The sequence below is a fragment of the Suillus discolor genome (genome assembly GCF_016758755.1).
Source record: "Suillus discolor strain FC423 chromosome Unknown F5147scaffold_79, whole genome shotgun sequence".
In the NCBI taxonomy this organism is placed as follows: Eukaryota; Fungi; Basidiomycota; class Agaricomycetes; order Boletales; family Suillaceae; genus Suillus; species Suillus discolor.
The window spans coordinates 17,111-33,347 of record NW_024541326.1 but is presented as its reverse complement, the minus strand read 5'-3'; the positions used below and the strand labels follow the sequence as shown (position 1 = coordinate 33,347).

The 16,237-nt window shown below is 46.9% G+C and overlaps 5 protein-coding genes across 5 annotated transcripts; 2 read left to right on the top strand and 3 right to left on the bottom strand.

Moving 5' to 3' along the window:
• Positions 1-618: 618 nt before the first annotated feature.
• F5147DRAFT_545259 (uncharacterized protein) lies at positions 619-1,194 on the top strand (the record flags this gene model as incomplete). Its single annotated transcript, XM_041430314.1, has 1 exon — positions 619-1,194. A coding segment is annotated over one exon (576 nt), but the record flags the coding sequence as incomplete, so codon positions are not given.
• Positions 1,195-2,283: 1,089 nt separating this feature from the next.
• Positions 2,284-5,239, top strand: F5147DRAFT_819920 (uncharacterized protein; the record flags this gene model as incomplete). The annotated part of the gene is made up of 11 exons (XM_041443657.1): positions 2,284-2,292; positions 2,411-2,528; positions 2,751-2,776; positions 2,917-3,002; positions 3,177-3,213; positions 3,272-3,558; positions 3,853-3,916; positions 4,013-4,335; positions 4,378-4,435; positions 4,607-4,753; positions 4,976-5,239. The coding sequence occupies 11 exons, from the start codon at positions 2,284-2,286 to the stop codon at positions 5,237-5,239; spliced, it is 1,419 nt and encodes a 472-aa protein (XP_041287506.1).
• Positions 5,240-5,739: 500 nt separating this feature from the next.
• On the bottom strand, positions 5,740-7,841 carry F5147DRAFT_778990 (uncharacterized protein; the record flags this gene model as incomplete). Its single annotated transcript, XM_041442220.1, has 11 exons — positions 5,740-5,899; positions 5,950-6,023; positions 6,076-6,246; positions 6,295-6,572; positions 6,680-6,733; positions 6,785-6,874; positions 6,933-7,015; positions 7,067-7,395; positions 7,518-7,632; positions 7,685-7,773; positions 7,830-7,841. The coding sequence occupies 11 exons, from the start codon at positions 7,839-7,841 to the stop codon at positions 5,740-5,742; spliced, it is 1,455 nt and encodes a 484-aa protein (XP_041287505.1).
• Positions 7,842-10,398: 2,557 nt separating this feature from the next.
• Positions 10,399-10,858, bottom strand: F5147DRAFT_719683 (uncharacterized protein; the record flags this gene model as incomplete). Its single annotated transcript, XM_041438767.1, has 4 exons — positions 10,840-10,858; positions 10,708-10,786; positions 10,596-10,652; positions 10,399-10,536 (listed from the first exon to the last, which is right to left on the bottom strand). Coding segments are annotated over exons 2-4 (189 nt in total), but the record flags the coding sequence as incomplete, so codon positions are not given.
• Positions 10,859-11,966: 1,108 nt separating this feature from the next.
• On the bottom strand, positions 11,967-15,849 carry F5147DRAFT_747814 (uncharacterized protein; the record flags this gene model as incomplete). Its single annotated transcript, XM_041439985.1, has 13 exons — positions 11,967-12,061; positions 12,118-12,411; positions 12,460-13,148; positions 13,197-13,335; positions 13,384-13,575; positions 13,629-13,707; positions 13,780-14,062; positions 14,111-14,259; positions 14,318-14,483; positions 14,531-14,802; positions 14,858-15,229; positions 15,286-15,495; positions 15,661-15,849. The coding sequence occupies 13 exons, from the start codon at positions 15,847-15,849 to the stop codon at positions 11,967-11,969; spliced, it is 3,129 nt and encodes a 1,042-aa protein (XP_041287503.1).
• Between the last annotated feature and the right edge of the window lie 388 nt (positions 15,850-16,237).

Genomic DNA, 16,237 nt, shown 5'->3' with positions numbered 1-16,237 from the left:
GTGAAACCACCATCACTCGCGACATTGACTTTGTCATCGGATTATCACGTTCGTTGCCTTACACAACGCCATTGTCGGTCTGGCCCGTCCCTCCTTTCAAGGAGACGTTGATCAAGGACAACTATCTCAAGAGTCTCGCATACGACCCTGAGGTAAGACACGTTCGATTAAGTGACTGGTAGTTATGGATCCTGACTATATTAAGGACGAGTTCAAGGATGAGTACCCAGACGAGGTCGATGACCTTGTCCAATTCAGACTGGACCAATTCCTCGGCCAATCTCAAGACATGTTCACGCGCGTGCGAGACGATCGTCGGTCAGAGATCGATTTCATCCGTTTCGTATTGGCAGGTAGGATCGGGCCAGAGGCAGATGAGGAAATCGACCAGTGCCGCATCACCCTGAATGCCCAGCAAGGCATTCCCCATGTTCCTCCTCGACCTGAAACCACCATCACTCGCGACATTGACTCTGTGATCGGGGTATCACGTTCGTTGCCTTACACAACGGCATTGTCGGTCTGGCCCGTCCCTCCTTTCAAGGAGAGGTTGATCAAGGACAACTATCTCAAGAGTCTCGCATACGACCCTGAGGTAAGACACGTTCGATTAAGTGACTGGTAGTTATGGATCCTGACTATATTCAGGACGAGTTCAAGGATGCATATTTTGTGCACGAGGATGTTGCACTACCGATTGGCTTGCCAGGGCATGTTGCCACCTGGCGCGAGTCTTCTTACCGAGAGATCCTCAACTTTCTTGCGCCTGACGCAGGCCCTGACCGCATCGATCGCTTGATGAAGAAAAAGTCGGCGTTCCACGCTGATCGCCATTTACAAATCAAAGAATTCGCCGGCTTTCGTGCAAATACGACCACTGTCGCCCGCGCAGATGGTATATCATATATACAGGCGTATCGCACCGAAAAAAATGTGACGTATTCACTGAGCCCTGGAGTATTCCGGCAGCGTGGAGCCAAAGAGCTTTTGGAGAAGAAGACGCAGGAGAAGATGTTATTGGACTTGAATATCATGAGCGACGTATTTTTTGAATTCACTGGTGATGAAGTGGTCGCCGGTCGCGATAGTTGCGCCCACCTTGATATTCGGGTCCCGCTGGACAAGGCCTTGAACTGGCTGCCTACTCTCCCAGAAGACCTTGTCCAACGCTGCGTTATCAACAGAACAACGTGGTGGTAAGTACACATTCTCATGACATCCTGTTTTATTCCTGAGCCAATACGTCCCAGGTACTTCGTATATTATCGTCTCGCTGCCATTCGTTTGGTCCTCGTGAATTTGTCCAAAAACGGATGCCAGGGCACGTGCTCTGGACGCTACGTTGGCACTCGGTGCTGTCTGCATTTATTCATTACATGCTCACACTTTAGCACCGACCTTTAGTGCATGTCCTTTGGCCTAGTACATCGCGAAATTATACAATTACATACCAATACTCACGCTATAGTACCGAACTTCAGTATTCATGTCCTTGTCCGTATAACAAACTTGCATTGTCCGACCTCGCGAGCCCAGTTTTGAAGGGTGGATTTGGGGACAACAATCAGATGGGGACCAAGAGTATCGCGATGATGTTCCAAGTAGGGAAGGAAAGAGATGGTCTGCGATGTTTTACCGAGACCCTGTATAATTTAGTGAGTATCAAAGTGAAACATCAGAAGTTAGGATACCGTTCAACCCGTTGTGGTGCAACGAGACCATCCAATTCAGTCCTTAAAGTTGATGTCTTCATCGTACCGTTAACGTCTAAAAGTGTGGTTTAGCGTGGCTAGTCATGGGACTGGACGACACAGCTCGGTGACTCTTCGATACACAAGGGATGCAACTTTGGAGAGGACATCTAAGACGTTAGAAGCTTTTTCGAATGAGGAAAATAACAGGCTACCGGTGGCGGGTGCGATCTGTATATTGAGCGAGAGGACCGAGGTGAGGCCTGCCATCTGAGACCCGGATTGAATCTAGAAAGGGTAGTCAGAACAATAAAGTCGGTAGATAAACGAAGCGTACCGCATCATGCATGCTAGCAGTATACTGGACAATATTAATGTCAAAATAAGTATTGCCATACCGATAGCGATCTTATGCGCACGAGGGTACCTGAAAGTGTCAAGATCGACGCAATTGCTTTCAAATGTGTCCATGGCTTCTTCCATAGTCGAGTTATGAGTATGATAATCTAGATGCAACAAAATGACAAGGACGCCTGGTTATTCGGATAAAGGACATTAGGTCCGAAAGCGCGAGCATCAGCTTTATGTAATCATGCCGAATGTGAGTGAGTCCGCGGCAGGGTGCATCGCATCGGCGTCAAATTCCAAATAAAATGCATGTAATGAACGTTTGCACATTATCTCGCTCTATTTCTATCCGATTCTCTTGAATCTTGAAGATTCGGAATAAGCGTAAAAAACTGATCATGTTACAATACGATTCAGATTCAGATCAGCAAGATCTATGTGTGATTGTACAGTATGATATTGATACACAGCAACTCTTGGTACACAACTGTATGTATGTCTATAGGTATGTTATGTGGACATTTTGGTATGATACATGGCTTGCATATTGCATGATTGGGCATGCGGTTACAGTAGTAATGGGGTATGTTGGTGGATGTGGCGTATATCTATCGTATCTGTGAATCTTTGTTCGACAGCTATGGTCTGTATAACACATCGCGGTCATTATTATCATATATATGACATAAGATCGAACGCGAACTTACTTAGATCTTGAGACCGAGACGTCGTGCCACGTGAGCGCAACCGCTGGCGCACATACGCAGTAATTGTTTGATTCTGTTTTGTAGTGACGTGCGGTGGTTAGACGCCGTCTCGGATCCATGTCAGGGGCAATGTCGGCCAACAGTTGTAAACACCTTACCATGTTGGCAAGGAACTCAAGGTGTGTCTGTCGCGATTGTCGGTTGTTAAATTTATTGGAGATGAAGGAACTTACGCAATCATCGTGTGCAAAGTTGGGTGAGTGAAAAACGCGAGACATCTAGCGTGAATATTCTTTATATATTATAAGATCTGATCGGGATCGAAGACTTACTGTTAAGCTTCCTTATCGGGCTGCACAATGGGTGGGTTTGTAGAGTAGTATAACGTGATATGGATGTGTCAACTAATGATCCAAACAATACTCAACAGTATAGAAAGCAGTACTGTCACAAATCCCGATTGGGCGGTAGGACTTCGGTCACCCTGTATTGGTAATAAACAGTAGTAACCAACCGTACTCATAGTGCTCGACATCACGTCGCACTATCAACCTTTTCACCAACCGCACTCCAGGCAAGCACATCCTCACCACGTCTCCTGCTCAAAAAAGCATAGACGTTGAAAGCCCTTCATTCACAGGCAAATACTTCCGAGTCATGCCCGTCTTTGGTGATCTCCGAGTCCTAGAAACAGGCTATCTCTGCCACAACTGGCCTGTCCAACAGCTCATCGCTCGTCACCCAGCCTTCATACAACAAGTTTGTCATGGTATTCCAGGTCTTCAATATCAACCCATAACAAGCGCGTCGCCGTGAGTATGAGACGGATGTGTGGATCAGTGTATTCGACGTAACACTTCCACTTTCTCGCCTCATTAGATCATCGATTTCAACGTACCAGGCCTAACCCCCATGTTCCATTATATACCATATACTGTAGCATATCATCACCAGCTTCAATCCCTCCTTTCACTGGCTCCTTGCAGATCTGTTGAAGCAGATTGAGGTGTCTAGTGTCCGGGGCTTGTTTTTGCGCCTCTTGAACTTCGATGAAGGTATTAATTGATTTCCCTTTGCCAGGTAAAATGAGCTCATCGATATTGCAGCTGGTCTAGTAGCCATGGCCTCGCGGTGCTCGTTATGATCGCCCAGATCAGGGCAGGATTATGGGTCCGCAACGGCTTCCCTATCCGTGGCTAATTTCTGCACTACCGCTATTTTGTGCTGTGTGGGCTCTGCTACGACCAAGACCTGCTCATCCTCCAGTCATCTCTCATCATCCTCGATCCCAATACCATCATTGTCTCTATCCTCAACCGTTTCGGCCTCCTGTCATTTTTCTGCGGTGAAGTCGAGAACTGTCCTTATGAGGGCGTCCATCTTCTGAGCATGGTCGAGGAGCTTCTCTACGTCCTCATGACTATTCTTGGCGAGAGAGTCAGCGCCACCAAGCTCCCGTTCCAACGTGCCATCCGCCACCTCGAGTGCATCCTCAAGGATGTACTATCTCACTTCCACGCACCTGGGTCGACACTCACAACGGCATCTTATCCTGCTAATAAATGGCATCCGCTCGCACATCATGAAGTGTGAGAGAGGCGCACTTTGCCCTCTCTAAATTGTCACCATAGAAATCCTCAAGCATCTACACAACTCTTGGTTCTCCAGGGTGAGGAAAACGATCCCATCGTTCGTTTGTAGCTGACCGGGATTAGCACGCCAAATCTCTTCGTTCACCCTATCGATCAGGCCTTCACGCGGACTTCGGGACAATCTTTGTAGCGAACCCATGTCGGGGTGAACACTCACTAATGAGTACACTTTGTCGTGCTGATTTGATAACGCTAAATTATTACTTAGTTTAGCTGGACCTCTATCGCTTGGGTCGTCAGCATTGGATCATCCCTTGTCACGGTCCTTTGGATCGTGGTCTACTCGTTCCTTCCAGTCAACACCTTCTCTAACACAGATGCATTTATAGACGAGGTGGACATTCTCTTCCCCAATGTCACTTTTTGGACGACAATTGTTTACCAATTCCTCACTACGTGGAGAATACTGTCTCACCCAATACCTATTACTTTTCGGCATCCGATCTCCCCCTGCCCTTATCCATACCACCCTCGCTATATCAGTACTATCCATCAGGAGAAACAAGCAGCTAGACACTATTTGTCGCGCCGTCGAGCTTACGCATCCTAAGCCCTGAGCCTCCTGTTCCTAAATTAGCTTACTCACGCCCCTCGCGTGATTGGCCCCGATCCCCTTTGCGTCTGCAGATTCCTCCACACTCTCATTCCTTGGAAACTGGTGAACACCCCCTTGTTCAGCGTCAAGAAGAGGGACACGATGCTGGCGAAGGTCGGTATCGACCAGAAGAATCTTATCAAGGAGATCAGGCACATAGCTCACTGGTGTGGGACGCGCTGCGGGGTTTTCGAGATCTTTTTGGCTTCTGCCGGATCTCGACGTATCATAGGAGAGATGTCGTGAAACTTTTGTGCCCACCCTTGCTTTCATTCTGACCTGTCTACATCTTATTGCAACGCTCTTGTGCATTTTGCACTTACACGGACTCGTAGTAGTCAGTAATGAGATGGCTATCCCTATCTATTGTCTTACACTTTTTCGATGTCGACTTAAAGACCAGAGGGCAAAGCCCATGGAGATGAGGGCTCGATGCTGATCAACTATGTCACCATCCAGGTCAGCCTGTATTAATTGGGGCGTGATGGGTCAGCGTAAGTAGTGGAGTTGACAATGGCAGTGAAGTGGTCAGCAGCTTCATTGTAATGTGTGCATTGTTGAAGGCTTTGACCCAAGCTGAACGTGCAGATATCTAATGTACGAGTTGCAAAGATGAAATCACGGTAAAAGAGAGAAAGTAATGCTGACAGAGTTACAGGCAATGATCATGCAATTTATCAAGACGCGAAGATCCTGTATGTCAGGACTGGTCGTTGTTCAGTAAGATGCACCACTCCCGTTCCTCATTATCGAATTAGTCCGGGACCAAAACTGGCGATCACTAATGGAATCGTGAAGCTTGCCCCGACAATGAAGGCCAACACACATCCGATCTTTGCAGATACGTCTAGCCCAAATTCAATCGTGAAGATACCTGCGAGGAATCCAAGAATAGAAAATGCCAAACTGGAGTAGTCTTGTGAGCAGCAAGTGATCGCGATTGAAGGGTTGTTTACCTCATCAGATACATAAAGCTTGGTATGCTCGCAAGGATCACAAGATTGATCATTTTTCCTTGCATGTAGTATACCTATTCAGTCGGGAACATAAGGTCAAGTTGCACAAATGTAAATAAAACGAACCGCAAAGTCCAGGGATCTCATTCTGGAGCTGAACTGTTGTGCTATCGTACATGCGACAATGCAGTAAACACTGAGGATGAATGAGACGGAACACAACGCCTTTGTAGCGAGTTGTGAACCCAGACCTGGGATGGCCAGAATGCTGGCATCGACTGCCATGATAACGCTTGCCTGACAGAGACTGAGTATTCTCGTTTGGGTGTACGACATAGCACTTACCACGGTTGTCTGGGCTTTAGCCTGTGCGTTGAAATCGTCCGTGAATTTCTTGATGTCCACCCCACTTACGAGACCATCGACGTAGATACTCTGAAGACGTTTAAGTACCATTATCGGAATCCAGAGCATTGTGACTGAAACGCCAGTCATGACACGAGAGTTCTCTAGATTTCCATGTCGCTCGCCTAGTGAGTGCGTTCGCATCAAGCGAGCTTCGGGTTGGCCGTAGTGATTCAAGTATTCATGATGCCCTTCTTGACTGTTCAGTTTGATCTCGTCTGGTACAGAAAAGGAACATCATATGGATTATATGGAATAATTTAGCTGTTCATGAGTAACAAGGTCAACCTATTATTAATGACCCATTATTCTAAGGTATACGTACCACAGATTGCGACACCTGGTGCATCCGCGACCCCATCAGGTCCTGCGAGTTCCACTGTCCTTCCGTCATCGACTTGACGATGCAGATTGAGAAGAAGGTACGTACCAGCAATGGCCAGCTCAGAGGCCATCTCCTTCATTTGATCCAGATTCCAGAATAGTGAAGCCGCTGTAGATCTTTCCAACGCCAACGCTTCTGTTTATCGCTCAGTCAATCTGATCCAGTACCGCGATGCCAAATAACTCGCCTACACGATACCAGTTTAATTGAGCCTGTAAAGCTCTTACTTCCTCGCGACTGATTATGATCTTGACTGGAAAATATTCGATATGTTTCCTGGTCAAATAATGAAAAACGTTCGGATCAGTTTGACACGACATTGCTCACCAGAATTGAGCCTCAAGCTCGAGTCCTGCAAGATCAATTTTAAGAAGGATAACACGAAAAAATAATGTACTTTTGTGGTTCCAATGCCACGCTGCCATGCATTCCTGGAAAAGAAGATAACCATCTACTGGCTCTAGCCAGGTAATAATGCGTTTCTCCGGTACCACGTAGTAATACGGATAGATCTCCTTGCCTCTTACTGACATCTGTTCAACGACTAAAAACCACGAGTTTCCACGTAATTTAGCTCTAGATGCGTTAATCCAAGATTTGAGCCTCTGGAGCTGCTCGTCCGAACAAGTCCGGAGGTTCATTTTGGTGTATGTCCTCTATATTTCTATAGTGAGCGTGCAACTTGCAACTTGCAAATTAAAGATCACGGTGCTCACCATTGTTTTATTATAATAAAATGTAGCTCCTGACGGATGAGTACTCTCTTCCCAATCCTCACGTGTTTCACGCCTATCGACCCTGCTGTCAAATTGTTGCTGTCAGAAACGGGAAAGATGAACTGAGGAAAATCGGTTTGCATCTCCTGCACCATATAATCACGACCTAAAGATTCCCTATTGGATTTAGTGAGTTCTTGTTGTTCCTCCTAGTAACATGCATGCTCACAGTAGTGCCGTTTCAGTGTATCGCCGAAGCTGTGTTGGCCAGATAGGGATGCTGCACTTCAGCAGCTCCTGGTGGTCGAATGTTAGGGTCTTGTATGAGAGCATGCTGAGTACACGGGTTCGTCTCAACTTGTTTTTCGACGTACCGTCAGAGCCATAGTGAGACTTGCTAGGTGATTTTGTTCTCACGCTGATCGTTGATGTGATTTGATGACATCAAGACAGGATATAATTAGCGAACACCTCCCGGGCCATACTAAATACAGCCTGCCTGACGAACATCACTAGCTGGTCCTGATTGAATACATCTTGTAGACAAACACTTACCCATGCTAGACAGGCGCCAGGCTCAAAGACGGTCAGAATTGGAACTTTCAGAAGCCCTGGAGCGCCTTGTAATCCTTAGCACTTGTATCCAGGCTATCACATTGTAATAATCAAATTGAATGAATTTCATGATTATACAAGATAAAGAAACAAACACGAACAAACTGATTGAGTTCATGAGTTCAACTAGGCTAGTAGTCTCTGAGAGCGGGATCGAGGAACTAAAATGACAGTTTGTAAATGACTGAAATAAAAATTGTTTCATGAGTGATACGAGCTGCCGCATTGAGATTTTGTTCATGAAGAACTCGAGACACTTGATAGAGGACGGGGCGATCAAATTCGGTGGGTGGCACCTCGAAGGGTGGTAATGGGGTGCATGGTCCAAGAAGACTCGAAGAGAGAGCTTGAGTATATGAATCTGAACTCTACAAAGTCGTTATGATGTCCCCAGAAGCAAGATAAAAGCACTCACTCACTCACGCTTCTCCATGCGCTAGAGCCAACCAGACTTCCATTGCACTGGCGTCGACTTTCTCTTACCCCAAAGCATACCAAATCATGCTCTCCTCTACTTCGCATGCACCACCTCCGTCTTCTGTAATCTGAGGAAGCTCATTATGGTACTTGTTCGTGGCTGCGCGAAGAGAAAGGAGAACTCGATAAAGATAAAGGCGTGAATAGGATGTGACTGGTCCTCTGCAAGATCTGGAGTTCCTTGGATGCGATAGAAAGATGGAATAAAGAGAGAGAACAGCTTGATTGAATATGATTTTATTAGAAAATATATAGAGCGGTTAGAGCAGGACGTACACAAGGAAGCCATAGGAAATGAAGGTAAGTGCGCTGGACAAACAGGGCTGAGTCCGCTGGATCATAATCTTAAACAGTTAGTATCTGCTCAGACTCTTTTCTTGAACTGGGATCTATTTGAGTGAGGCTGGCATATGCAAAAGAAAAGCTTGCTGAAGTGACATTGGCGATCAGACGCAAGTCAATGAAAGGCGGTGCACGTGACCGTGTTTGGTTCAAATTTCAGTAATTTCCTGACGGGCGCAAGTTCCAAATCCTCATGTTTAGGACATGCCATGTATGTATGAAGGGAGAGCAATGTTGAGCCGCAGGGGAACTAGCGCTTACGTCTTCCTTATGGAGAACAAACAGCCTCTTTTGAGGATCAAATACCTCCTTTCTCACTATGCCCACTACAAGGAGCAAAATTGTGACTGCTTTACGCAGAGCAGGCAGATCAAATTGGTGAACGAATGACATGGTGAAATTAAGTGTGTAAGAACCCAAGATTGCCACAATGGAAGCGATCATGTGTTCTGCTGGAGCCTGAGACCCAATATGCCAAGTCTGTGAAAGGAGTATGAGGGAGGCCCATGGAAACACAAAACACTTGCCAGCGGTACGAACACAACCAAAGTCGCAGAAGTCAGTTGAATCCCCGTCAACAGTGGGATGGTCTGGCCCAGAGCATATGTCCACAGGCTCACTTTGGCCTCCGGCTTATCTACCATATTGCACCCATCCTCCGCTCCTTTCGCATCACCCAGCGAACTGGCCCGCTACAGTTAAGAATGCATAGGCAAGGAGTTGCGCATGGAAGATGGCTTTTTCAGGGATTGGGGCCAATGGCAGTTGAGTTATGAGTAGTTATGAGTACTCCTGTGTGGATAAGTTTGTGTGAGTCATGACGCCAGCAAGGCATTGAAAAAACGAAATAGACATACTTCTGAGTGCAAAACACAACATAAGATCCGAGTCAATTTGAGAATAGGTTGGCGTGGAAAATTATAGCACACGTTGAAGTAAAATCACGCACCGCACATCACTGCAGGGCCATACAATATTAACGGCCCAAATTCGCCCTTGAACCAGCCCATTCCCCAAACCTGACACCTGCTGCATCATAAACGCAACGACATTCGCTCCAACAACAGCTCCCAGGCCTCCTAAGACCACAGAAAATAATGCCTTCGCCATCGTTGCACTTCTTTCACTGGGCCCGCTAGCGCTTCTGACAAACACAGTCAACTGGAAATAAAAACTAGCGAGTACAGCACCTTAGCTGTGTGGAACGAGTAAACGAAGAATACGCCAAGGTACGTAAAGAAGACGGTGCAAGGACGGCCGTAGCCTGAAGCGAGCCCTGGTAACGGTGAGGCGGGTGAGGCGAGATGTTCAATGAGCGCAGATGTGTTCTCGGCCATGTGCTGAAGTGAGGGAGACAATAATCAATCACATCAGGTGTGGGAGGTTCGGATAACAGACCTGTGCAACACCTGCCTCAATGTGTTCTACCAGATTCTGTAATACATCAGTATATCCCGATATTTTAGTTTGTCAAGTTGCATACCTCGCGCATGTGGTACGAGTATACAACTGCCACTTACGTGCAGTTAGAGTTGAAAACTTGACCAACGAAAAGAGAAACAGGAGACAGTTGTAGAAAGACGAAAGGTCAGATGTATGTCAAGCCCGGTGACGTTCAAGTGGTACTCAAACTGCCGGAAATCAGTGCTTACAGCCGACAACATGAATATTAGTGTAAGAAGTAAGGGGAAGACAAAGAAACATACTCAGAGAGTAGCACACCCGAGCTAAAGATCTCGTTTGTAAAGATAGTTCCGTATGGTCTGTGTACATTTGCATTGGCACTGAGACCAAAAGAAAAAAAGCAATAACACTGACCGAGGCACATGGGAATACGCCTGAATCATCTCGTGAGACGTCGCCTGGAACAGAAGCTCAGGGCCTGAGGTATCAGCAGCTACAGACTCATGTCAGCTGCATGAACGGGTGTCTCATATGTGAACAGCCGACCTTCCAAATTGATGACAGCACGGACACTGGAAGAATAATGTAAGGTGAGATGCAACATGAGTGATAACCATGGGACACACATGGACACAATAGGATGCTGGGTCAAGAAAAAGTGATAGCCATCCTGGAGCGACTCCTCCGTATTATTGAACACTGTGGCTCCATTAGCATAGATCCTACCAGTATGGCATCAGAAATAGATAGAACTCACGAAATATATCTGCATGCTTTGGCTTCTACCCAGGTATTCACCAGCACACGCACACACACAATCATCACGCCAACCACGAGCGCGTCATCTGCAGCGGCTGGACTAGGAAGGGTACTATCAAGATGTGAGTTGATAAAGATATCCGATGCAGGTACCAATGAATTGAACCATATATTGTTGTCTGTAGTGACAAAATAAACATGGCAGACTGCGGCTGCGCCACCCTTACGGTACTTTCCGAGGCCTTCCCGATCAATCATATCTGAGATCTTTGCAGAACATATATATAGTTCACATGGAAAGTATAGTTCACATGGAAAGTATCAATTGACAATCGGAGGGTGGATTTGTGTAAGGTGTATTCTGCCGGTTTGGGGTACTAGGTGCTACTATACAGTATACATATGCAAGGGGACGGCATTAATGGGCGCGCTGTTGGTGGTTAGACGAGACTGAGATTTACAATGGTGGTAGCCTAGGTATGTAGCAAGTTGAACGTTGAAAACCAGTGGGAATAGTGTTGGTGGTGATGATATGCTACAGTATATGGTATATGATGGAACATGGGGGTTAGGCATTCGTGAAGTGATGATCACGATGGTATCAGTCATATCTAGAAGGGCTTTCTTCAAATTGGTCGAATGAACACCTCGTATTGGGGGAAGGATATATCAAACTGGCTAATAAGCATAAAACCCTCATACATCCAATAAGCTACCTATCCATACCTAAGATATATCCCCTCTGTGTAACTATCTATCAGTAATCCAGCCCCTCCGATATTATCTAAGCCCCTCCGTGTTAGGTACCTCTCCGCCGTTGTCAGCCACTCACCGTCTAAGACCACGAAGCCCACTGAAGTGAGTCTTCTTGATGGCCTAATCTAGTAAACGATCTAAGGAACCATTCCCCCGTCTCAGGGAAGCTCAGGGACCGCATCAAACGAAGTCATTGCGCCAAACAAAGTGTTCATATCAAGGTACAAAGGTACAAATAGCGAATATAAATATACTACGTATCATGTGCCAAATCTTCTTGAGGAGGGGTATCAAGAGAAGGACACTCACCCTCTCCGTCATCTACATCATCACCCAAAGCCATCGATACTGGAACCTGCCTCCATTTCTCCTTGAACGATTCAGATAGGCTGCGCCAGATAAACACCTGTTTCTTAGCATATGCGACCACACCCTCGACGTCTTCAGGTCTTTGTGGTACTCGTGCACCTGTGCGCTCGTCCCATTGACGTGCTTGCCAGTCGAGAAAGAGCAGAATATGTTGCATCTCTTCCAGCAAAAGCTGAATTTCTTCGCCCCACCTATCACGACGCGCCCTGGCTTTACACCATTCAATGCGAAGCGCTAGCAATTCCAATCAGTAGAGTATGATAGATCAATACAAGGACTCACAATCCTGCAAGCCTTCGCTATCGTCATCCGACATCCCGTACGTCAACCAGATCCAAGACATGATTGCAGTCCCTTGCGACTGTCCTGTGAAATCCCGTATGGGCCGGAGATGGGACTTCTTGAGTGGCTGCAGCTTCCGTTCCCAGCCAATATGGTCGACATGATCTGAGAGAGCTACGAGCGCCTTGCACGCACACACATACTTGGCGTGACTAATGATAAGATGGTCTTCCACAGCGTCCAGTGTCTTCTTCGCTCGAGTATTTGCACCTTGCCCGCGGATATGTTGTTGCTTGAATTGCATGAGTTGACAATGGAGGCGGATATGAGAACGGCACTCATTGAGTGCATCATGGGCTTGTGCCATGCGGAGAGACCATTCAGCCTCGAGGAGCTTTTGATCGCACGGCACCAGACTGCACATCTCAGAAGGTAACAAGAGTTGAACGTCTTCTGCCTTCCCCGAGTCAAAGTTTGGCCTCGGGCAACTGCTGTCATCGTTATCGTCACTCCTGGAGTTGGTGAAGCCCGTTGCACGTAAGTTGGCAACTGAGGGCATATATAAAGTTTGAATGCCGGTCCAAACATCGATGCAGTGCTGCAGTACACTGCTACGGGTGAGAATCTTTGTGCGTTGGGTGTCTGTTGCATGCCGACCCAGTGAAGCAGTATCTGCGCGTAAACGACGCCTGGAAATATATCAGTACAAATTCAACACATTACTATAGGATCCTTACTGCGCATGTTCGAGATCGATACCTGTACTAATAAGCATGCTACAAGATAACTCTGCATGAAGGGAAATTGTGGTCCCTTCTTCCAACTCCCTGGCATCTCGTTGCACGAGTTTGAGGCATACAGCTGCAAGTGTCATAGCTACGAGGAGTTTAACACTACTTGAAATATTCATAAGGTGTGACTCACTGTCGACTCGGTGTTCAAAAGGATTTGGCTTAGTGTGGTTGGTCTCCCAAGCCTCTATCTCAGCTTTCCATGTTGCTAGTGACGAGACACCCAAGTCAGACTCTGTAATAGAATTCTCAAGCTCTTCGAATGCAAGCTTGTGTTCTTGCGTTGCCTTGACCACTTCCTTAAGTTTATTCGACATAATTCTGCCTGATTACAGGCGTCAGTGATAAACCCAGTTCTAAGAGGAAAAAAATACGAACCTAGAGCAGTGATCTTTTTCCAGTTTGAATCTCCAAAGAAGTCATCCAAAATCTCGCGGCGGGAGCCAGGGCCCATCTCCTTGGTACTTGTAGCCACACGGTTGATATTGGCCCATCCACGTTCAGGTGCTTCACCATCAGTTCAACCGACGCCCGGAGTCCAGTTAAATGAAAACGCAGTCTGACAAGCCTCAATGTGAGCTGCAAGATGGAATTTAGGCACGAAGAAGTTGAACATCTTTTTTGCAGATGTGCTGGATATCTCTAAGAGCGGGTCCCGCTGTTCACCAGGTTGGAGCCTGATGGGTAGTCCAGGAATGCGGCCCTGAAGCTTCTTGTGCCACTGGCAGGCGATATCGTACGATAGATTGACATTAGTGAGATGAGGGAACCTGGTGAGGGCTGAAAATACAATATAGTCCATATTCAGGTATCTGTAGCACAATGAATACTAGAACGACATCATAAAGAAAGGTACGCACTTTTCACCCTTTTGAAGATCGCCCACACCATTGGGCAATTTCATATCATGTCGGGCACAATCAATTGTCCCGACACCGGTTGCAGCCAGACCCTTCGAAGCCTTGGTATCAGCCATGTTGACGGCGTTGTGACTAACGCAAGTGCTTTTCTGTCAGAACGAGGAGTTTGTCAATCATAATGATAAAACATTGAGTGCAAAATCTTACCTCTTGAACAGCGCCTGAGTTCTCAGCCAAGTAAGTCTTGTACTGGTGTTCTTCAACAAAATAACCCCAACCACGTGTGAGCCCTGGATCTTTGGCATCGGAGGAGACAAGCCGGCGCTTGAGACGGAAATTGGCGTCAATTGCAAAGAAACCTGCGTAGAGCCATCTAAAAGCTGTTAGATATGTTCGTAGCACATCAAATCAAACACTCACTGCCGATCTGAAGTTTCCCAATTTGGGGGCAAGTTTATGCCTGGGTGGGGACACGCAGGACATAAAACAGTGAGTTCTCCTTCTTGAGTAGCATCCACACCAGCAGGGTCGTGCCCACGGCCAGCAGGGTCGTGCCCACGGCCAGCAGGGTCGTGCCCACGGCCAGCAGGGTCGTGCCCACGGCCAGCAGGGTCGTGCCCACGGCCAGCACGCTTGAGTGCATTGAGGTTCCTCCATTCGCGCATGATTCTTAGAAAGACAGAATATCGATCCTGAAAAACATATATCAGTGTACTTGTTTATAAAAGCAATGTAAATGTAACATACTCGAATTGGCCGTATGCCAGTATTATCCGTCCTCCGTGCAAGGCTGTGATAGAATTCATACGCAGAGACCTTAGACTCAAAAGATAACAAGTGGAAGAGATCCAGCACGCTAAATGTCGCAGCCGTTCGAGGATCCGTAACCGTTGCAGGAAAAAGCCGGGCACAAAGGAGCTGCTTGAAATGCGGGGCTTCGTGCTCGCAGTTACAGAAGTCAAGGCTGACTTCATGTATACCGTGAACGTCGATGATAACGAAATCATTGTCATAGGCGGGGCGTGGGCGACGACAAGATTCCCCTGGCTTGTGACCTAGCTGAATGCGGAAACTGAGATGTTTGAGCGATGTGGTGTGAAAAAAACTATCTTTCCACTCCTAAACAGTGGTGGATGATAAGAGAACTAGCAAAGAGCAATAGATAGCTTACAAACCTCGATTCTATGGAGTGGTGCACTGGCATGCAATGACAAAACACACTCATGGCAAAATAGCTCCGTTGAAAAGCAATCTTGACATCTGAAAGAGGGCGAAGGTTTCCCGCAAGAACATGCTTCATGGTCATTTTTTCCCCGACCCTCCAGGTATAGAAGCTCGTTCAAGTAAGTTTCACGTTCATTTAGCCAAAGGAGGATTGGGTCATCCTGCAAATTTACGGTTAAAATAAGTGCTACTGATTAAACTAAAGGACAAACTCCTGGTGTCCATCGGCGTGTTCATGGCCTCGGTTCGTCACCTGGCTGAAGGTCTTCTGGAGAAAATATAGCACTGTGCTCCATCTCATTCCATGGGTCAATCTCAGCGGATACGTGAGATGGTGCTTCTGCAGGTTCTACGGCAGGTGCTGGAGCAGGAAGATAAGACGTTCGGAGGCCGAATCCACCATCGGATCTTAGGGCAAAGCTGAGATGGCGCGTATGAAGCTCAGCGGAGGCACTATGACCTCCGTGTCGAATAAGCTTTGGACGCTTGGAAGGGCGGCCTCTGAGATTAGACATGTCTAAGAGGCTGCGTCAAGGCCCAGTGGTCAACATGCAATGAGTGACTCACCATATGCGAGAATCCATCGACTCCGAGGATATATCCTAGGTGCCCTGGGCACTACATTTCCGAACTTGTCACACTGGACACGGTTAATGTCTATACATGTAATTAGCGTAGCGCTCATGCACATTGAGTCATACAAATACTGGCACTTACCCATGTATGTCTGATTCTATGCTATTTCAAGGGGAGGAAACGTCAATAAGCAGCAAAAAAGGACACCGCACCAGAAAGAACCACAATGTGCGATGAGTAAGGGCTTCTAGCACCAGAAAGAACTGCAATGCATGATGAGTATCATCATATGTACAAAGTCATTACCAAATCGAAGACGTTCCCACA